At 38.1% G+C, this 23331-nt stretch overlaps 1 protein-coding gene across 1 annotated transcript in view; it reads right to left on the bottom strand.

The window, feature by feature from the left end:
- Nucleotides 1-23331, bottom strand: part of LOC145978540 (endothelin-converting enzyme homolog) — a 172640-nt gene that overhangs the window by 69708 nt on the left and 79601 nt on the right. Inside the window, exons 11-14 of the mRNA XM_083111199.1 lie at nt 21639-21753; nt 5918-6017; nt 5211-5387; nt 129-232 (exon numbers count right to left, since the gene is read on the bottom strand). Coding sequence (XP_082967325.1) covers nt 129-232; nt 5211-5387; nt 5918-6017; nt 21639-21753 — 496 coding nt within the window. The remainder of the gene's footprint in view (nt 1-128; nt 233-5210; nt 5388-5917; nt 6018-21638; nt 21754-23331) is intronic.

The following is a 23331-nucleotide window of genomic DNA, read 5'->3' on the forward strand; positions in this document are numbered from 1 at the left end:
ACATAAGGGTAAGTTTTCAGCTTTTGCTGTCATTAAAGTGCATACATGCTATGGTATAACAGTGTGACGGTATTAGGCCAAATTTTATTTATCTGCAAACTTCCATGGGTTGATAAGATGCAGCATACCTGTGAACTGAGGTGTTACCTCTCAAGTTTTCCAAGCTTGCTAACATGGTCAATTTGAGGTAATCTAACATTGTGACCAGGTAGTAATAGTTGTTAATAACCATCTGAAACAGGAAGGAAACAACATGTTATGTAGATAAGCCACAAAAGATAATATTTGTATTGGACATTCTCGTTAATTCAGAAGGTATATTCTTAAAGTTATACATTTTAAAATAATTCAACACACTGTTGACACTTTTGCCGTTAAATTACGAAAACGCAACAGTTATTTTCATCAGCTCAGGATCATTCATGACGTCACTTCTCTGTGCTGTGGCAAGAATGAGAAGTAAAGATGGCGACTGTAAACGCCTGCACTCACATATACACTTACAGTATACCCAATTTTAATTTATCTTCCATAAAGATATGTAATAATTATAAATTGCGGTTGTATGTACTATACATATATTTTTTTAAAATTAAACCATTCAAATGATGTTAATTACGGTGAGCTATGTAATAGCCGGGTCCCGGGTTCGATACCCGGTGGAGACACTTGGCACAGTGGTTCGGATCCCACTTTAAACTGTAGGTTGTAAACCGCCGGGTTCAGTGGGAAGCAATTAAAGTAAAATGCACACTAATTAAGTAATTAATTAATGTCAAGGATGACTGCACTCAAGCCATAAGGAATAATAATAATATCACAATAAATATTGTCTCAGGGATCGTGTTTATGCAGTTGGACTTTAAAGCGAGGTTTATACTGTTATTCAATCCTGTAAATTACGTAACACAAGAAAATAGGTTTGATATCTATATAATTAAATAAAATCAATTCACGTTATACAAGCTGCCCTCTCACACACAAACCACACACTCACACACACATTCATCGGCAGATACCACAATACTAATCCTACTAAAATAATTTTACTCTCCTGTAATAATATTATTGTTTAGCTTTCAGTTAAATACTGTGGTGCCCGACCCTGTGGCCGAGTGGTTAGCACATCGCGCTGCGACGCCAAGGGTCCCGGGTTCGAATCCTGGTCGGGCTTGGTTGTTTGTGAATGTCCATTCATCAATTTCATCATTTCATCAATCATCCCCATCTTCGCAAATTAGCCAAGAGGCACAAAACGCGAAGTAAAATAAACTAAATCAAAATCAAAATAAAAAAAAAATACTGTGGTCAGCAACTTTTCTTACTCAAAGCAATGTGATTTTTAAAGACTGATGATTACATTTACAATTACTCAAATGATTATTAGTTATTTAGGGTTTGGATCTATTATAAAATTACTTCCTCAGTTCACAAATGAATCATTACGGCGAAATGTTAGTATGCGAAGTAGAGAATGTTTATGTCTACAGATGTTGATTATTTATTTTGAGCCAAATTCGAATGTGCCACGTACCTAGGAAATGCCGTGTTTCCACCACCAGTTGGGTTCGGTCTGCAGGCCACCACTACCGACTATTGCCCGGCATCGGAGTTTCCATTGCAGGAGACTGCGTTGCAGCTGGACCATGGGTATTGCATCCCACTCCTCGTTACAGGCTTTCCACAGGCCGGAAACTGTGCGGACCCGACGATGGGACAGGTGCCGCTTGAGGAGTTCGAAAGCACAATAGTCCATTGGGCTAGCATCTGGACTCTTGACAGGGATGTCCGAGAAGGGAATTGCAGAAATTCCAGTTTCCTGTTCCATACGGCGATATAATTCAAGCGATGTTTTCGCCTTGTGGCTGGATGCCTTGCCTTGGTGCAGTTCAGCCTGGTTCACGTCTTGTCCGCTCCTGCAGTTCCTTTTTCGCTCAGCTACATGACAGGTTTCCGGGCGTGCGTGCACACTGCTTTTGCAAACGACCTTGAGGCGTAAATCCCCGTGAATGGCACGGTCGATTGTCGCCTGCAATGTGTGGCATTTGCTGGCCATCGCACGCTGTGTGGGATGATTTTCGCATGTCGCCATACACCGAACAACACGCAATAGCGGCAGGGTCCTCTTCACGGGAGGCCGGTTTCTAGCTACTCGCACCGGTGTGGTGGGCCCAGGACTCTGTGCCGCATATTTCCGTATAAGACGAATCATTGTGGCATGACCTACACGACAATTACGCACGTTACACATTTCTACGATGCGCGATGCCGTGAACGTCCTGTCGGAAAGGGCAACAATGTACCCCTCCCAGAATCTGTTCAGTTTCGGAGGCATCAGACTAAGCTCGACCACACTGCTCTACTGCGAGACTAAAGACATACTGTTGCTTCCCTCGTGGCAATCTCACGGCGATGTTTTGCGCATGCGCGGTACAGTTGCACATTGAATTCGGTTCACTATACATGAATCAACCTCTGTATTTGGCTACGGAATATTGTGTAATCCAATATTTAGAACCACGCGCCGATATTCTGGATCGATCACCGACGTTCGTACCTTACGGCTGGACTTGGGTCATTGCTACCTGGGATGTCATCTCCGACGAACATTCGAGTAATGGGATCACTTTCACTTCCAGAAATTAACGTACCGTTGTCAACCAGCATTCCTTTCATTCTTCCTTTCTCTGGTGTAATCTTAATTGAAGTCAGGATCTTCCGTTCGCACAACAATGGATTGGCATCTCAACAATTGATAGGCATCTCAACAATGGATTGGCATCTCAACAATGGATCGGCATCTCAACAATGGATTGGCATCTCAGCAATGGATTGGCATCTCAACAATGATTCAGGTCTTGGGTAACACCAGATCGCTCGTTTTCTTTAGGTTGTTCAGACTTCTGCAACAGTCTCGTATGCGGTAATTTTTTACTTTAAAACAACACTTGAATGCAGTTTGATTTCAGGCTACTATTACGGATCAAAGTTACACTTCCACTGTTCACGATATCTCACACATTGAATCAGAGTTCACAGGGTTACGAATGCGGCGGTTAGCTTCAAAAAGTTCGGGCGGCGTTTCTAAGATGTTATGCAATTATCGGGCTATAATTTATCACTGCGGTAATCAAATTCTTGCGACGACAGATGGATTTTTGTAGCAGACGTAGGAGCCATCGGAAGGGGGAAAAAACCCTTGCGGCTGTTTAGCGTTCTACTCGCCCATACTGTGGCTGTCAACTTGTCGAAAACTAACAAAGACACTTTCGCATTATCAACTAGCGCGGATGCGCTCCGAACGAATATTCAACTAGCACTGTGTTTCTTTCAGCCTCGCGAGACTATATTGCCCGTGTCTAGCCTCTATGATTAAGTCCTTTTTCTACTTTCTCTCCAGAAAAACTTGTTATCCACCATCTACCCTTGTATTGTTGAAATGCACCCTTGACGAGATTAGGTGATTGACCCGTTCTTTGTCCATCAGGACGGAGAAGTAGCACTGCTCAGCGGGAAAGCTACCTTCTCAAGTGTCGTTTTGTTATTTTCCGTGATTTTGATCCTCAATTACGGCATTATCCTTCACTCGATTTCTATTAAACTTCGGAATCTTGACTTTTAGAATGTGTTTTACCATGGTCTTGAATTTCTGCTCAATCGGCCCACTAGTCAAAAGTTCCTTTTCGTTAATGTCCATAAGATCATATACAACTGATATTTCCCGGACGATTCTTTGTGGCCAAATGCAACATTAAACATCATCCACTTGCACCTTGCCTTAGTTTAAATTATATTAAGTGTAGAATTATATTGAATACGTTTGTTAATTGGATTAATTTGATCTATAATTATTTTAATCAGATTTGTTAATCTGCTAGACGTGATTTTCCGTTATAAGGTCCAGTCCCGATTAGCCTTAATGTGCATCAAGTGGACTTAAAACAAAAAATCAATCAATCAATCAACTATGTAATAGCAGTTGATACTTTAAGAACGGCATGATATTTTTTTTAAGTAGTTGAATGGTAGCGTGCAGACTGAAGAGAGCAGGTTTGGAACATGATAGAACGACAAGAGTACTGGAACTTCTGCAGAGATTGAAGCAGAATTGAGTGTGTGATGAGTAGTGCAGGTGTGGAACAAAGCAAAAAGAGAGAGGTTATGGAACAAAATATGGTGGGGGTGGTAAGAGGGCAAATTGAAGAGGACAAGTTTGGAACACAGTAGAAGGAGTAGTGGAATTTGAGAAGAAGTTGGAGGAGAGTAGAGTGTGAGAAGAAGAGTGCAAGAAAGCAGAAAGGGAGAAGTGATGGAACAACAAAGAAGGTGAAGATTGCGACAATAGGGCAGATTGAACATAGCAGGTTTTGATAGTAGGGTAAAGAGAAGAGTAGTGTAAGTACAGAGGAAGTTCAAGAAGAGTTTAGTGTGAGAACAAGCGTGCAGGTGTGGAACAAGTCATAAAGAGGGCGGTGATGGAACAACAAAAGAAGGTGGAGAGTGTGACAATATTGCAGATTTAAGATTTGGAACATGATAGAAAGAAAAGACAAGTGGAACTTCTGAAGAATCTAGAGAAAAGTGGCGTAAATAACACCCCCGCAGCCCTCGCGGTGCGGGGTGGCGCACGAGCTTCAGGAGCGCATTATGATAGATAGTTCACAAAAGTTTTCCTTTCGGCGTTAAAATATATTATAAAATATATTATAAAAAAATATATATATTTTTATGCCCCTACAACTACAAACAGAAAATGTTAATCATTAGAAAAGTAGAAAATGAATTACCAGATTAGTAGAAAACCTTCAGTTAATACAGTTTGTTGTAAACCTTTCGTACCAGTTTTTTCACTGATTCAAATTACATGTATGCATTTTCATAAATGTAGGCTTTAATTAATATCTTAGAAAGGAAAGCTTTCTTTAAACAAAAGTTGCGGGGTGTGGGGTGCGCAGGACCTGCTACTGGAGTAGAGCGAGGGAAGAAGAGTGCAGGTGTGGAACAAAGCAGAAAGAGAGGAGTTATTGAACAACATAGTAAAGTTGAGAGTGTGATAATAGTGCATATAGAAATAGAGTAGGAAGACAGTAATGTTGCGAGAGGATCGAAAGAGTAGAGAATGTGAAAGGAAGAGGGAATGAGAGACTGGCAGATTAACAGAGGAATTAGAAAAGGATTCACTTTAGTGAAATATGAAGTTGATGACATACCCCTTTATAATACTCTTCCAGTTTTCCTTCCTCCAGGAACCATTCTGGATAAGCAACGTGCGTTTTCATTTCCTTGGCTTTCTCCAGCGTCACTTCCTTCGTTTTCGTGTCCATCCAGTTCAGATCATGCACAAGATCTCCAAAGGCCTCTACTATATCTCGCACCATACTCTCCACCTTGAGTTCGAGAATAAGAAGAACAAGCTGCTTATAATCATAGACACCAGAATGTATTCAAGAATGAAAAATGCTCAGAAAATTGAATACTTGAAGTGGTAAGGGTTCATTTCAGTGTGCATATAAATGGACTGTATAATGGAACATAAAATATGGTTCACTGAGGCATTCGCAAACTCAACACCAATTGCAGTGAACAAACTATGGACAGCATATTATTTCTGTTCTTCTTCTTCGTTCCTGCTACGTCACATTACCACAGACTAACGAAGCTTTGTTGTCTGGACTCGCAGCCAGTATAACCAAGAATAAACCCTCTGTAGACCTTGTGTTATGTCCTGTCAATTTGTGTTTTTGATTCTTCCATCATATTATCACAATTGACTCACACCTTCGCGATAGGCAAAAGTAAACGAAAAGCGAAGTAAAATAAAAGAAATCATACAACATAGCCTAATATATCCACTGTAAGAGATCATTCTAAAAATTGCCGTTTTAGCTTGTAACAGAAATAAGAATAGTATACTCACCTTTTCCTTCTTTTGAGCAAATTGTCTTTCTTCGTCCACATAAACATAGCCCACTGCCATTCCCATGATTTCATTAACAGCGTTGGTACAAAACATTGACCTGAGAATAAAAATTTGGCCTATTTAGTCAATGAAAACATACTCAGAATACATTCCTATAGCAATTGTTCCTCACGTTCTAAATAGATAATTTGAGAACTATTTGGAGTGTGTAAGTGGACAATCATAAATTTGTGGTAATTTTGTAACTGTAATAATGATATTTATAAAATTTGTAATGTTAGTCCTAGTAGAGCTTCCTTTCTGTTAAAAAAAATATGTTTTGAAAATATCTTGATGATTTAACATTTTTACATCAGTTATAAGCTAAGTCCGGTAACATACAACTTTGATTATCTTCTTGATTTGAACTAATCTATCGTACCAAAACCATACTCAAATGTTCGTGACCGCTCCTTCAGTTGTACATAAAATATTGTGTAAACGGAAGTGAGTGTTCGACGTGCAAAGTTGCCAGGTCCAAAGAGAAGATAGAGTCAGTACGGAAATATATGGTTCTCCCGTCAGGGTTGAAAATTGTGAGTGCTAGGATGGTGCGTGTGTGTGTGTGTTTGTAGGAGGGGAGGGATCTTGAGGAAAAGAGAATATGGTTGGGAAGTTGAGTGTGTTTGCAGTTATGGCTGATATGTAGGCCCTCTCCTGTTTCTTGAGTGTGTGTGTATGTATGTGTGTGTGTATATGCAGCGTTCTAATTGTTACTTTTTCAGAATAACTGAGTTGCAGTTACTCATAGTGGGGTTTACGGTACGGACAGGACCACTTACAAGTGTAGAAAAGGCGAGGCTATTTGATTGAACAATCAGATTTGCTTATACTTAAAACAAAGCCAAGAGAGGCCTATACCCCAATTTTTCAGGTGTGATATGCTCTGATTTTTAAGAAATTCTGAATTTCTAGTGTAGAAAAGGCGAGGGCTCAACAGATAGATTTACCCGTACTTAAGACAATGCCAAGAGGGGCCTATACCCCAATTCTTCCAGTGTGATATGCTCTTAATTTTAAGAATTTTGAATTCTAGTGTAGAAAGGGTGAAAGCCTCTCAGACAGATTTGCTTATACTTAAAATTAAGCCAAGTTCCCATATGATCTTATTGCTTATAGTGTGTTTTTCTGTCAAAATCCCAGGAATTGAATTTTAGTGTAGCTCAGATTGATTCTGCCATGTATATTAATATAAAGCTTATAGTTACTGGGTTCTGAGGCCCAGTGGAGTGTGGTGCATGGTTTTTATTGCCTTGCCATCAGGAGGCTCGGGTTTGAATCCTGATAAAATGTGAAGCCTCTCCTGATGGCAAAATGTTAATATTGTTGCTTTGTAAGCAAAAGGCTCGGGTTTGAGTCCTGATAAAATGTAAAGCCTCTCCTGATGGCAAAATGTTAATATTGTTGTCTTGTAAACAAGGGGCTTTGGGTTCGAGTCCTCATAAAATATTTAAGATTGAAAACATGTGGCAAAATAATATGTCCACAAGTGAGATTTTGAGAATAGTTGATATACAACTCCCAGATCTGAAAACCTGGTAAAAAGTGTTTTACAATAATATATTGTACAAAAAACTGAATTTTCTTATTTTTTCATGTTTTATAACCACTCGCTCAGCCATACAATAGGAGAAGAGCGGGTAAGCATAGTTAATTGTTTGCGTGCTTTGCGTGCCGGCAAGAGACGCTAGAAGGGAGCATTAATGATTTTTCTGTATGATTCACTGAAGAGGTCATTAATCTTTCTGTGCGTGTAACATGTCCGTAACAAGGAAAATGTAACAAAGATTATTGAGATAAAGATACATATTTTCACACAGTGGCAATGAACTGTACCCCCCTCGTGCTAAAAGCAATTCTATTCTGATAATATGAGCCTAGGCAAAGACTTAGAAAATATTATGGCAGTTCAAAATCCAATTTTGTCTGCATAAGGGTCTCAGAACGCAGTAAAATGTGGGCATATTCCATTTGGAGACGTGTTAATATTGTGGCATTGTAATCAGAGGCTTTGGGTTCGAGTCCTGATATAAGATTGAAATATATGCAACTGCCCACACATAAGATATTCACTGCTAGCTGATAAACAGTTGAGGTTTGTATGTTGTACATCAGCAAAACTATCACCAAAACCTAGTTACTGCTGTTGTTTGGGTATAAAAGCACCAGCTCAGCCATTAACTGCTGAACCCAACTGATATTTTTATTAAGTATAAAGTTTGGAATTGAAGCCCAGAAAATCTTATATAATAAACAACAAGAAAAAATGCCAAAACAAAAATATTGCAATCAGTGTAATAAAAATATATCTAGTTCTCATTGAGCTAGGCATTGCCGTATTTGTAACTCTAGGAAATGCAGAAAGGCCATGAAAATATGTCCAAGATGCCATAAAATATTAAGCAAGGCATATTACAAATGGCATAAGTGTAATTCTTATGTACAGTCATCAGCATTGCCCCCACAACCATCTACATCTGGTCTGAAAAGAAGGCACGAAGCACCTGTTAATGCTTCACCTGCAAAGCAGCTACGCTATGCACCCATACATAGCAGTTTTAATGCCCAACTTAGGGATTACCGGTTTGTATCAGAGCCAAGATGCGGCATTGAGAATTTCTTGAACAGTATAAATCCTAATCTCCAGGCAATTCTTAATGCACAAAATGGCTCTTATAAGCTGTCCCTCAAATTGTTTGTACAATATAAGAAACCAAATGGCACAAAATTTACACAGCCCCACATAACAGAAACTGTACCTGTATATTCAAATTCAAATTCAGACACAATAATAGGCAATTTGATAGATCAATTAAATATCAAACACTCTGAATTTGCAGCAAAAGAGTCCGGATGGAGCCTATGCGGTTCATCACACAAGTTATATGTTCATATTTCTGAATTCAGCCCATTACAAGGATCTACATATTTGCCATTACCTGCCAATATCAAAAACAAAAGAGCCGTGGTCAATATAAAAAACACCGACCAGAAATGCTTTTTGTGGTGTATTTTAGCTGCTTTGTATCCAGTTTCAAGGCATCCTGAGAGAATAACTTATTACAAACAACATGAACATTTTTTTGACGATGCAATGGAGGGTTTGGAATATCCAATGTCTGTTCAGAATATTGATAAATTTGAAAAAAGGGCCAGGCACATCAACGGCAAACAATTATCTATTAATGTATTTATTTGTTCCACTGGCAATTGTCCGATAGCACCTCTCAGAATCAGTACAATTGATGATGAATCTGCAATTCCGATTGATCTGCTCTTGATTGAAGGGGATGATACACGCCATTACACTCTAATACATAATCTTGAAGCTTTAGTGAGAACACAACTAGACAAAACTCATACAATATTCAAGTTGTGCAGAAGATGCTTAACTGTATTTGATGGTCAGAAAATGGTGAAAGGGGTTCGTGAAGAGAGTGCAGAAATTGCTAAAAACAAGTTAATTGAGCATCTGAAATACTGTGGCAACCATAAACCTGTTCATATGGTGATGCCTAATCCAAGTGAAAATTGCAAATTCAAAAAGTATGAAGCCTTGTTGGAACACCCAGCATATATTGTCTATGATTTCGAATCGAATCTCAAATCTCTTGCATTCTGTAGCCCAGATCCAGAAGAATCCTCAATTACACCATACCAGCTACATGAACCTTCCAGCTTTTGTTATGTGGTTGTACAGGATGGTGTTGTTATTAAAGAATATTCATACAAGGGACCAAATGCCATCAAAATATTTGCACATAGAATAGAAAATGTGTGCCGTGACATAGCATCTAACATCTTATTAAAATCAAAGCCCATGTTGCCTTTAACAGAGGAACAGATTGAGGATTTCAACAAAGCAGAAAAATGCCCGGTATGTGATTCTGAATTTTCAGATACAAATATCAAGGTACATCACCATTCTCATACAGATGGTCGATATAAACAGGCCCTGTGTAATAGCTGTAATATTAAGATCAAGAGACCAAGATTTATCCCCATATTTTGCCATGGAGCATCCAATTATGATTTCCATCATCTGATCAGGTACGAGGGGTTTGAGAAGCAGAATTTAAATATTTTAGCTGAAAATGATGAGAAATATATATCTATTAGCAAGATAATTAAAGTTGATGGTGTTTCCATTCAATTAAGATTTCTTGATTCTTACAGATTTTTATCTGCTAGCCTGGCTACATTGGCCAGTCAATTATCTGATGATGACTTGAAAATCACACGTGCATTGTTTCCAAATCAGGACCTGAAATTAATTAGGCGGAAGGGTGTATATCCATATGACTATGTTACAGAATTTTCTAAATTTGATGAGTGTTCCCTGCCACCACAAGAAGCATTTTATAGCAAAATCAGAGGATCTGGAATTACTGATGAAGATTATCACCATGCCAAATTGATGTGGAAAAGTTTTAAATGCAAGACATTTGGTGATTATCACATGGCTTATTTGAAACTTGATGTCGCTCTCTTAGCTGATATATTGCAAACATTCAGAAAATCTTCCATGCAAAATTATGGACTGGACCCAGTGTATTTTTACAGTGCCCCTGGTCTAGCATGGGCTGCAACGTTTTTCAACACCAAAATGCAATTGGATCTGATCCACGATCAAGATAAGTATCTGTTTATGGAGGAATGTATAAGAGGAGGGATGGTGCAATGTTCCCAGAGATATGCCAGAGCAAATAACAAGCATATGCCTGATTATGATCCAGCACGGCCATCAAATTATATACTTTATGTGGATGCAAACAACCTCTATGGTCACGCCATGATGCAAAAACTGCCATATGCAGGGCTTGAGTGGGTTAAAAATTTCAATATTGAAGATCTTAAAGATTTTGATGACAGTGACTATAGCCTCTTCTTAGAAACTGATCTGATAATTCCTGATGATTTGCACAATAAATTTTCTGATCTGCCCCCAATTCCCGAGGTTCAGTGTCCACCTGGTTCTAAACAGAAGAAGCTCATGATGACCCTGGAGCCGAAACAGGGTTATGTCATATATTACAAAAACCTCCAGTTCCTGATGAAACATGGTGTTCAAGTGACCAAAGTTGGCAAAGTTTTGAGGCTCAGGCACTCAGAATGGCTGAAACCATACATTGATACAAACACGGAGCTTCGAACATCTGCAAAGAGCCAATTTGATAAGGCCTTGTTTAAATTGATGGTGAATTCTGTCTATGGCAAAACTATTGAAAATGTCAGAAAACATACCGATGTTAAAATAATTACTGACCCCAGCCGGAGCAAAAAATTGGTTGCAAAGCCTAATTTCAATTACAGAAAAATTTATGATGAGCACATGGCACTTTTCAACATGATGAAAACAAAGATTAAGTTTGATAAACCTATTTATGTAGGGGCTGTGATATTGGAATTGTCCAAATTACATATGTTAATATTATATTATGATGTGCTGAAACCTTTTTATGGTGATCGTGTAAAATTATTGTACATGGACACGGATAGTTTTATTCTTGAAATTCAAACAGAAGATGTTTATCAAGATATGTCACAGCCTGAATTGTTTAAATATTTTGATACCACTGAACATACAAAGATTCAACAACACCACAACAAAAAGGTGCCTGGCAAGTTAAAAGATGAGACACTTGGCGATGTTATTGTGGAATTTGCTGGGTTAAGTGCCAAGATGTACAGTTTTAAAACATGTAGTGCTGTTGTCAAAAAGGCCAAGGGCATTGGCAGAGTTACTGTGGAAAAAGAGCTTGTATTTGAAGATTATAAAAATTGCATCAAATCACAGAATTCAATTAGAACATCAGAAAATAGAATTCAGAGTGAGAATCACTTGCTGACTTCAAATATTGTAACAAAAGTGGCCCTGGACCCACATGATGATAAGAGATGCATTTTATCATGTGGCACACATACTTTGCCTTGGGGGCATTGTGATTTGAAAAGTGGAAATCAATGCCCAATTCCAGAGCATGATTTGAAATAAATAAACATGCCTATGAACTTATTTGGGTTCAAAAAACAGGCTATTATGGACCTGCCCACACCACAACCCTCTCCTGATATGCTGTCTAAACTAAGTGGCTTGTTAATTATTCATCTGAACAGCATACTTACAGATGTTGATGATGAAACAGGTAAAACATTGTACATATTTAACAATAATTTAAATCACTACCAATTACCTGTAGGTGGGCAATTGCAATTTATTACAACCCCTGAGGGTGATGTCAAGATTTCAGTAGGGAGAAATATTTATAGAATTAAGCACTCAAACATGATTTCTGGCACTGTATATACTGTTTCTGCTGGTGACTGCTTATATATTGAGGTCCCTGGATCTTATGACAAGCTTATACCCTTTTTTATAGAATTAAGAATCAGATACTCTATAATAAATAACCACTAAAAGAAAATGCCTAATGATATATTTGGCCACACAAGACATGAAGATCACAGTGATGAGATTCTGATGCTTGATGTCAGAGTCAAGAAATTAAGAAGTGATTTACAAGCTTTACAAACCACACTCAATGCCAGTCTTCAATTAGAAATTACAAATTTACAATCACAATGCATGGACCCTCTTCTTAAAATTGATTCTGAACTCAAAGTGCTGCTTCAGAAATATACTGATTTGGCAACATTAGATAATTTTCAAAGTTTAGAAGAAGCTGTAGCAGCTCTTCAAGCCAAATTTAAGACCCAGGCTAACAACTCTGAGCAATTGAAGCAACAATTGGAAGAGCAGATAAATAATGTCCAGGCACAGCTCCAAACAATTGTCAAAAGCATAAAATCAGAAGAAGATTTTGATCTAGTCATTTCCACTCTGAAAGAACAGATTCAGTCACTCCAGATACCTAATCTGGATCCTCTGCACAATGCCATAGCCGAGGTTAAAGAAAAAATTGAGACACTTGAAAATTTTATGAACAACTTGCCATCTTCTGATGCTTTGAATGCAATAACTCGGAGTGTAGCAAACATTAAGCTGCAACTTGAAACATATGAAGATTTTGGAAAAATTCAAAGTACCATAACCCATCTTGAAGGTACCATAGCAGCAGTGCAAAGTGATTTGGCAAATGTACAAGAAACTCGCCTGCCTGGGATTGTAGATACACTTGTCAGTATCCAGCAACAAATCACAAAGCTTGAAAACCTCAACACTGAATCTGAACTATCTCATTTTCATCATTTGATAGATGATATCCAAACAAAGCTTGAAATTTTACAACATTCAACACCCTCTCAGGCAGATATAGCCCTGCTCCAAAATGCTATGCAAAATGTGGCTGATGCTTCTGAATTAAACAATGTGAAATTGGCACTTGAATTTTTGCAGAATACTGTTTCAAATCTGCCTACATCACAGGAACTTAAAAATATTAAGAGGGCAGTGAATAGGATATTGAAATCAGAAGATATCAAGAATATCCAGACAGAGATCAAACAACTCACTCAGACAGTGGCCACTCTACCAACCAATCAACATATTAATGAACTGCATGCCCTATTTGAGGATATCAGAAGACAGGTCCATGATCTTACTGCTCAAAATTCAAAATTGGCAGTTGTTGAAAATTTGCAACAAATTGTAGCCAATATCAAGCAGCAGCTAGGGACCATGGAATCCAATCAAGCAAATGCCCTGTCTGTTTTTGCCACCCAGCTTCAAGAGATTGTGCAACAATACAAGAGACTTGCTGTGGACATAAAGATCAAGCCAGGCCACGATGATGTTGTTAGGACCATCAATGAGCACCTTGAATCTGTAACAAGCAGATTGCTTACAGCAGAAAAAGAAATAACAGGCATAATCGAGAATCCAAAACATACAGTAATTCTTGAATTGTACAGCATCCCCAACAAAGAATATGATTCACCATTTACACCAGGTGGCAAAATATATATGCTATCCCCTGCACAATTTTATTATCAATTTTTTGTTGGGGGCACATTGAGACCAATCAAGATCAAATATTGGCTTCAACCACAGGCACACCACTACCCCACCTTATCAATAACAAATGCTGACAACAAAGTGAAAATCACCAGTGTAGAATTAGAGGATTTTACAGATCCCAACACATTAGAAACAGCCTATGTTGAAGATGATGGATCTCTGGAATTTAAAATACAAATAGGGGACAAATTATATTTAGAAAATCCTGCAGTATCAGCTGCTGAACACCCTATAGTTGCAATATTCCTGTTTACATATTATGTCTAGACAAATTATAGTTGATGAATTACACAGACAAGCCCGACATAATTATAAGAGACTACCAGTAGTCACAAAGGGCATAGATGATTTATGGCAGAGCGACTTGATTGAGATGGCAACTGGGCAGTTGAAAAACCTAGACAAAATCAACAAGGGCTACAAGTATCTACTTACTGTCATAGATACATTTTCAAAATTTGCCTGGGCTGTGCCACTCAAATCCAAGACTGGAACATGTGTTACAGAAGCCTTCAGGACAATCATCAATCATTCAGGAAGATCACCGCGCTATTTGCAAACAGATAATGGCAAAGAATTTTATAATTCAGTGTTTCAACAATTTATTAAAAGCCAGGCAATAAAACATTATTCGAGTTACAGTGATCTCAAGGCCTCAATTGTAGAGAGATTCAACAAAACCCTAAAAAATCTTATGTATAAACAATTTACACTTCAAGGTAATTATAAATGGATTAATATTCTTCCAGAACTTCTACATAAATATAACAATTCTATCCATTCCACAATCAACATGAAACCCTCTGAAGTAACTTCATCTGATGAGCAAAAATTGATCAGGACTGTTTATTATCCTAGATACCAGCCAACAACAAGAAAGGCCAAATACAGGGTGGGTGATCAAGTAAGAATCAGCAAATATAAGCACTTATTCAAAAGAGGCTTTACAAGAAACTGGAGCACAGAATTATTTACAGTAGTTCAAGTTAAACCTGGGACCCTTAACACATATATAATAAAAGATCACCGAGGAGAAATTCTCAAAGGCAGGTTCTATGAACAAGAGCTCAGCAAAACTAAACAGCCTGACACATATCTCATAGAAAAAATCATCCGCAGAAAAGGCAACAAGTTACTTGTCAAATGGCTGGGTCATCCGGAAAACAGCTGGATCGATGCAGACAAAATAATAATATGAGCACCTGGGATGTTATAAAAAGGCTGCCAGAACCTGAACAGCAGAATAAGAGAAATGGCAACTTGCTGCCTGATAATATTAGATGTCTTATTGTTGGGCCATCTGCTTGTGGCAAAACTACACTAATGGTTGATAATTTTTTATTGGCACCCAACTGGTTAGACTGGAAAAACAGGCACTTGTATGTTTTCTCTAAGAGCTTGGAACAATTAAAATATCAGCAGCTGATGAAGCTATATGATGGATTGGATATTGCTACTTTTGAACCAGATGTTAAGCCACTTCACGAATGTCTCGATAATTCTGTTGTTGTGTTTGATGACGTTATACTGGATAATCAAAACAAGGTTAGAAATTTCTTTACACAGGGGCGACACAAAAACATTGATTGCTTCTACCTGGCACAGACTTTTTCAAAAATACCGAAGCAGCTGATCCGAGACAACAGCAATTTTATATGTGTGTTTCATCAGGATCATACCAACCTCAAACACATACATGATGAATATGTAGGTGGGGACTTGAGTTACAATGATTTTTCCAAGTTTTGCAGCAGGTGCTGGAACCAGGACAGTTATGGGTTTGTCACAATTGATATGACAAGAACACCCAGTAGCGGCAAATACAGAAGTAAAATCAACGATTTTCTAGACGTTGAGACATAAATAAACAACCATGAAACGACCAGTCATTGATGATCTTAAGTTAAGAGATTATCTTGTAAAAAGATTCAAGGGATGGAAATCAGAGAACCGAGGAATTTATGAAAAACACAAACAAACAGAACAGCCTGTAATTGATGCTATTAATAATTTAGGTAAGAATATCAAAACTGTTACAGAGCAAAATCAAGATTTGATCACAGAGCTCGTACCTGTAGCTGCAAGGAACATATTAGATTATCCATTCACCCCACTTTCCAGTATTCATACACCTAGTCCTATTGCTCCTAGAAGAATTGAAGCTACTCAGGATCCTATTGAATTGGGTCTTCTTGCTCAAAAATATTTAACTACACCTAAAGACAACAAAGATGAGGTGTTTGGCTTATATGCTGACACAGAGCTTGACGGTAGCATCATTCATAGAATTGGCAATTTCAGAGTAACATTTATGGGAGATGATCTGATTGTATATTCAGAATCTCGTCTCGGAGAAAAAGGTGGTTTTGTTAAGTACCCCGGAACACCTGGATTGTGGGAACTGATGACTAGGAAAAGGCCTGGCAGCTATACAGATCAAGATTATGAACATTACAAAGAAATATTAATAAAATCAGATGCTCTATACCAGAACAATGATCCCACACAAAAAAGAGTCAAGTCTAGCAGTGGGGCAAAGTATAACAACTTAATCAAGCCCATATGGTCACAGATCAAGACAGGTAGTGGAATCAAACAATACAACTCCCTGCCTAAAGAATTTGTGTGGGTTGATGATGTCAGGAAACTTGTAGATAGGTTGCTGGTGATAGCTGGGGAGGAAAATGCTGGGAACCACAATTTTTACAATGAAAAGGTTGGAATTATGGACATGATAAGCACAAAATTGTCTAATTTTATAGTGAATGACCCTAAAGGGATTGGATATCTCATAAAAATTATTAATACTCTACCCCCTAAATTTTGGAATATTTCTGAGGGTCGGGGCTTGGTTAATGACATTATAAACAAGTTGCCATTTGAACTACACATTCCAGGCTATCAGTATTGTGGTCCCGGTACAAAATTGGATCATAGATTAAACAGAGGGGATCCTGGTGTAAATCCCCTAGATGCTGCTTGTAGAGACCATGACATAGCATACAACACACATTCTGATCTTGACAAGAGACATGTTGCAGACAAGAAATTAGAAGAGGCTGCATTTGGCAGATTTGTAAGCAAAGATGCTTCTTTGAGTGAAAAAATAGCAGCATTGGGAACCACCATAGCTATGAGCACCAAACAAAAACTGGGGTGGGGGTTGTGAATATATATATAATAAACCTACAATGAAGGCCAAGGGTGTTATGTATCAAATACCTTATGCAGGTCTCAAATCTCTTAAAACTATTGACAGTCTTTTGACCAAAAAGCAGCGCAAGAAAAAAAGCTCTTGTCTTGCAAAGGGACATGGTATGAAATTGTTGCTTAGTACCCCCCAATTAAAAAAATTACAGCAATCAAGAAAAAAATCACATGTGGGGGGTTTCATATTTACCATCCCCGCCATCTTAGCAGCACTTGGGGCTGTTGGGAGCTTGGCTGGGGGATCAGCTGCCATAGCAAAAACAGTAATAGATGCCAAGAAAAATAGGGCAGAATTAGATGAACAGAGGCGCCATAACCTGGCAATGGAGAAAAAAGGCAAAGGTGTTAAGAGAGCCATGAATAAGTTTAAAAAAAACAAGAGCCGCTTACAAACCAAGATATTGAAGCTTTGATCAAGCCACTGGGCATCAAACATTTTAGAGGTGTGTACATGTCTGATTCTTTACCAGAACAACCACTCAACAAAGAGTGTGGCATTGTTAATTTGGATGAGTACAAAAATCAGGGCACTCACTGGATCTGTTATCTTAAATATTTAAACAATGAGGCATTTGTGTTTGATTCATTTGGAGGTGATCCTCCTGAAAATTTAGTAAAATATCTAAAATCAGCTAATCTTTATTACAATAATGCCCGTCTTCAAAACTTCAAAGATGTTAATTGCGGACATTTGTGTTTATCTGTTCTCAGATATATGTCTCAAATAAATAAACCATCAATTGAAAATTTTCAAAAAGCCTTGTGGTATTTGAAACATCATGGGGGTATTCCATCTCACCAGCCAAAATTCAATATTGAAACTCAAATTGCATGATGACATTGTGTATCCCAAAACAATAGCTCTCAGAGCATTTTACGGCATGTACTTGATCCCTAATATTACACACCACAACAATACAATTGCAGTAGGGGATCAAAAAATTGTCATCACTCCAGGGCAGTATAATCTGTCCACTCTAAATGCTCAATTACCCAGAGGTGTAGTGTTAAGTCAAAATTCTGTCACTCACAGAGTAGAGATTGTATCTGCTACAGAAACAGTGCATCTGGGTACTATAGGAGAGCTGTTAGGCTTTGAGAACAACACAAAACTTGAAGCAGCCATCAAACACACTGCTATGAATATACCTAAATTCTTAGCCATAGAGACTCTGAATATTCACTGTAATGTGGCCGAGGGTATGATCACCAAATCAAATGGCATAGGCACTCACAAACAAACCGGCATCATTGCAACATTCAAGCCTAATTCCGAATTCATGGAGCCCATCATCTACAATCCATCCCCAACATTATATTTTCCTGTGTGCCATAATAGAATAGATTACATTGAATTGATGGTCACTAATGAAAAAGAAGAATTAGTTGATTTTGCTGGAGCCACAACAACTGCTATCATAGAGATTAACATTTAAATAAAAATACATACAATGGAAAATATTGAGAGTTATGAGCTACAATCATTCCCCCCAAACAGGAGGACATTTGCAAATTTAAATCAACCCAACACAGAGATTGAGGTTGATCTTGATGTAGGGGATGGATTTATACACCCCCACAGAGCAGATCTGTACATCAAATTTGATGTTGTAAAGCTCGATGGTACAGATTACCCGGCAAATTCAAACATAAGATTGGTAGACAATTTTGTGCCACATCTGTTCTCTGAAATTGAGATCAGAAAGCATGGCGTTGTTATAAACAGAGTGGATTATCCCGGCATTACCTCCACGGCTTTGGCCACTCTAAAATTATCCAAGACCGAGGCTCCATACTACAAAATAGGGGGATTTGAAGCTGGTGATAAGATATTATCTAAAAATCACACAGTGCTGTTCCCCATGCGCCTGTTGCCAGGATTCTTCTCAGATTACAAAGAAATTATGTGGAAGGGGGGGTTAAGAATTACATTTAGAAGAGCTGCAAATGATAATAATGCTTTGATGAGGTACAGTACATTAAACCCTACAGGAGAAGCTCTGCCTAATACCTTACCAGATGCAGGCAAATGCATTATTCAGACTATGGAGCTAAGAATTCCAGTTGTTGAATATGAGGCCAGTTATGCTCTTAAATACAAAGCTGATATAATAAAAAATCCACAGATTCCTCTGCAATTTTATACATATCAATGCGTACAGAAGCCCGCATCTGGTACATATTATGAATTTGATGCTACAAATTCATTCTCCAGCATACAATACGACATGCCTGATTTTGTAGTGGTACTGTTTCAGACTGGAAGACACAACAATCAGGAAAAAAATTCAAGTAGATTTGATAACTGCAACATCAAGAACATATATCTTAAAAATGGCAGAAATGAGGTATTTCCTAGAGAAAATTATAATTTAGACATGTCCAAGGATGATTTTCTTAAATTATATGAGGCATTTTCGGCTTTCAAGAGAGTCACTACAGGCAGTACTGACATGTATTATTCACCAGATGAATTCAAGACACAGAGACCCATGTTTGTAATCAACACTTCAAAAAGAAAACAGGTTGTGGTTAATGACAGGACAAACATTAAAATTATCTGTGAATTCCATGAGGCATTACCTGATGACACCGTTTGTAGTGTTATTCTCATAGGTGAAAAATCATATGTTTATGATGTAAGAAATGAGAGAGTCACGGAGCAATTCTAGAAGATATTTGTTCTATTATCCTGTTGTACAACATACAAACCTCAACTGTATTATCAGCTAGCAGTGAATATCTTATGTGTGGGCAGTTGTATATATTTCAATCTATCAGGACTCGAACCCAAAGCCCCTTGTTTACAAGACAACAATATTAACATTTTGCCATCAGGAGAGGCTTTACATTTTATCAGGACTCAAACCCGAGCCTTTTGCTTACAAAGCAACAATATTAACATTTTGCCATCAGGAGAGGCTTCACATTTTATCAGGACTCAAACCCAGAGGCCTCCTGATGGCAAGGCAATAAAAACCATGCACCACACTCCACTGGGCCTCAGAACCCAGTAACTATAAGCTTTATATTAATATACATGGCAGAATCAATCTGAGCTACACTAAAATTCAATTCCTGGGATTTTGACAGAAAAACACACTATAAGCAATAAGATCATATGGGAACTTGGCTTAATTTTAAGTATAAGCAAATCTGTCTGAGAGGCTTTCACCCTTTCTACACTAGAATTCAAAATTCTTAAAATTAAGAGCATATCACACTGGAAGAATTGGGGTATAGGCCCCTCTTGGCATTGTCTTAAGTATGGGTAAATCTATCTGTTGAGCCCTCGCCTTTTCTACACTAGAAATTCAGAATTTCTTAAAAATCAGAGCATATCACACCTGAAAAATTGGGGTATAGGCCTCTCTTGGCTTTGTTTTAAGTATAAGCAAATCTGATTGTTCAATCAAATAGCCTCGCCTTTTCTACACTTGTAAGTGGTCCTGTCCGTACCGTAAACCCCACTACTGAAAGTAACTCGGTTATAGTTACTGATACTTGAAAAGTAACTGTGTTACTTTCTGCTGGAAATTTTATTCCAAACAAATTACAATCAATGATCATTAATTGTAATGAAATAAATGAAGGGCTTATTGCAGAAAAGGACCTGAGTCACTTTTGCACAATTCTGAGAAAAACAAGAAAAATCGTATAATATTGAGAGTGTAAGAAAGAAATGTGCTGTTGTTGGCTCAAATTTTTAGCATAATGAATAGTTAATTTTGCAACCCTCAATGCGCCCTCCTGCAGTATGCTGCTAGAGACAGAGGAGATGAAAAAGTTGTGACTCCGATACCTCAAAAATGTGACTCAGGTCCCTTTCTGCAATAAGCCATTCAAATGTATATTTCTATTGATTGTACAACAAATAACAAAGAGGATACGTTAAATTATGCTAAATAAGAATCACTCTCTCGACAATTACTTCTTTCTAGCTGGACTACCATGTTCCAAATGAATGCAGCAATCCACCAAAAACACCGATGTCTTCGCGCTTAATTTAAAATTATGAATTGCAAGAAAGAGTGGATGTTCTAAGCCTAGCTTTCTTGGCTTAGGCGATTCTGCGAAAATCCTTTCACCATAGCATCCACAGAAGACATGTGGTTGGAAACAAGCGTTGTCCAATATAGCTTTCAAGTTACCAATTTAAGTGTCATAAAGCAAGTGCTGATAGCGTTAATTCCATTGCAAAAGGTAAGTACAGTTACTACTACCTTACTTTTAAAATTCCTCAGAAAAGTAACTGATACATCAAACTGCGTTACAAGTAAGTAGTTACTTCCAAAAGCATAAAATGTATGTGTGTGTGTGCGCGAGTGCTACACATGCAACATGGGGAAAATATGTTGACCACTTTATGTGGAAACAGGCGACAAAGCGTGCGGCAAAGGAAACGTCATCCAGTGGTTATTATCTAAGATAGTACGGTAGGGAATTTGTGTTTATTTCAGTGGGAAAAGACATCGCTACTTTAATATTTACCTGCTTTGTGGAACCCGTCCAGTAACTGCCTCCACATAGCCATTACGCAAGTCTCTCATTCGACGGTTGGTATGAGGTATGAGCATCTCGACCACCTGCCACCATAAGTAAGTCTCTGTAATAAAGACAAGGAAGTAATTGTAATAAACGAGTATGGAATGCACACATACACACGCACACACTGGCAACAGTATTTGTAAAGTTACTTCATTATATTAACTAGTACTTTGCTCAAGAAAGAAATTCAATTACAATGGCGGTTATTTTCTTTAACTGAAATTCTCTTGGTTACCGTTAACTTTAAAAAAGTAACTAAGTTATTTTTCAGTTACTCTATTCTAAGTGAGCTGTAACTCTGTGTTTCCCAACCGGGGAGCCGCGAGATATTTTATCTTTTTATGGCAGGAGGTAAAGATCTGTAAAGTATATAAAGTGCTCCCCTGTGCTTTGCACCACGCCATGAATGCGTACAGGGGGTGTAGAGTTAGGGCCCTACACTTTCTTGATCACGGTCGAAGGTGGGGGTGATGTGATCAGCACCACACCCCTGGTTGCCTTTACCCCCCCCCCCAGAGTTTTCTCCAGGTACCCACTTCATACGATGCTGGGTGTACGCCGGAGCCGCTTGAACAGGTGGAAAAAGTCCCGGTTCTCCTCCGCCCGGGTATCGAACCCGGGTGTCTTGCATGGTAGTCAGGCGCCCTAACGACGTTTTTTTTTTACTTTTTACAGAGTTACTTCTATTTGTTCTTCACAATCCACAATTTTACAGAAATACCTGTATTTTTTCCTTACATTTTTACCTAACTTTCCCTGTTTTACATTCCTATGAACAAAACTTTTTAAAAAATATTTTGCATATAAATATGTACGGACATTGCCCTCAATTTGTAAGTAAACTGATTGGAAATATTCGCACAATGTTTGCTTACACATGATGTATTTTGGTAGACATGCATAATAGGTGTAGTGTGCTAATGGCCACTGTATTGCTTGCAATTTTCTTAACGGGAAAAGCATAAAATTTGGGAAGAGGAGATGTTCCACTGTAAAATATGCAGGAGGTTTCCTACATATATTGCCTAGGCAGCGGCAGAGGAATTTCCAATTGTCTGTCATTTTAGTACAAGTTGTTAATCTATGTCTGAGGGTATCTTCTTGATCACAATTTATGCAATTAGGTTCTGCCTCTAGATTAATCCGATATGCTCTTTCTTTAGTTAATATTGTATCATGTACAGTATCACCAAGTAATTACCATAGCGAGCGCACTGAGGCTGGAATATGTTTTGCTGTTATGTTGCGCCATACGTTCGACCAGTTAATGTTAGGTTTCTGGTTCACTATTCTGGGTTTAACCTTAAGCCTGTGACACTGTTGACGATACAATAATTGCACTGTAATTGCTTCAGTCTGTATTTGTGGACTAGTTATCAGAAGATACACTAATTCTAATGCCGTTGATCGGAAGTAACTTGTGTCACTGTCAAAGTTTGGCATAAATACAGGTGCTGTAAGTTCTGTCTCTTAAATAGGCATGGAGTATATGTCCGGTCAAGCTCGGCGTATCGTTTAGCGCTAGTTGAATATTTCTATGATTGAGAAGAGCCTGTGCTTGTATTTCAATATTCGTTAGATTTAGTCCGCCTGTTCTTAATGGTAAACACAAAGTTATATACGCCACTCTAAGTAT

This window comes from Lepisma saccharinum, chromosome 25 (assembly GCF_977018435.1).
Source record: "Lepisma saccharinum chromosome 25, izLepSacc3.1, whole genome shotgun sequence".
In the NCBI taxonomy this organism is placed as follows: Eukaryota; Metazoa; Arthropoda; class Insecta; order Zygentoma; family Lepismatidae; genus Lepisma; species Lepisma saccharinum.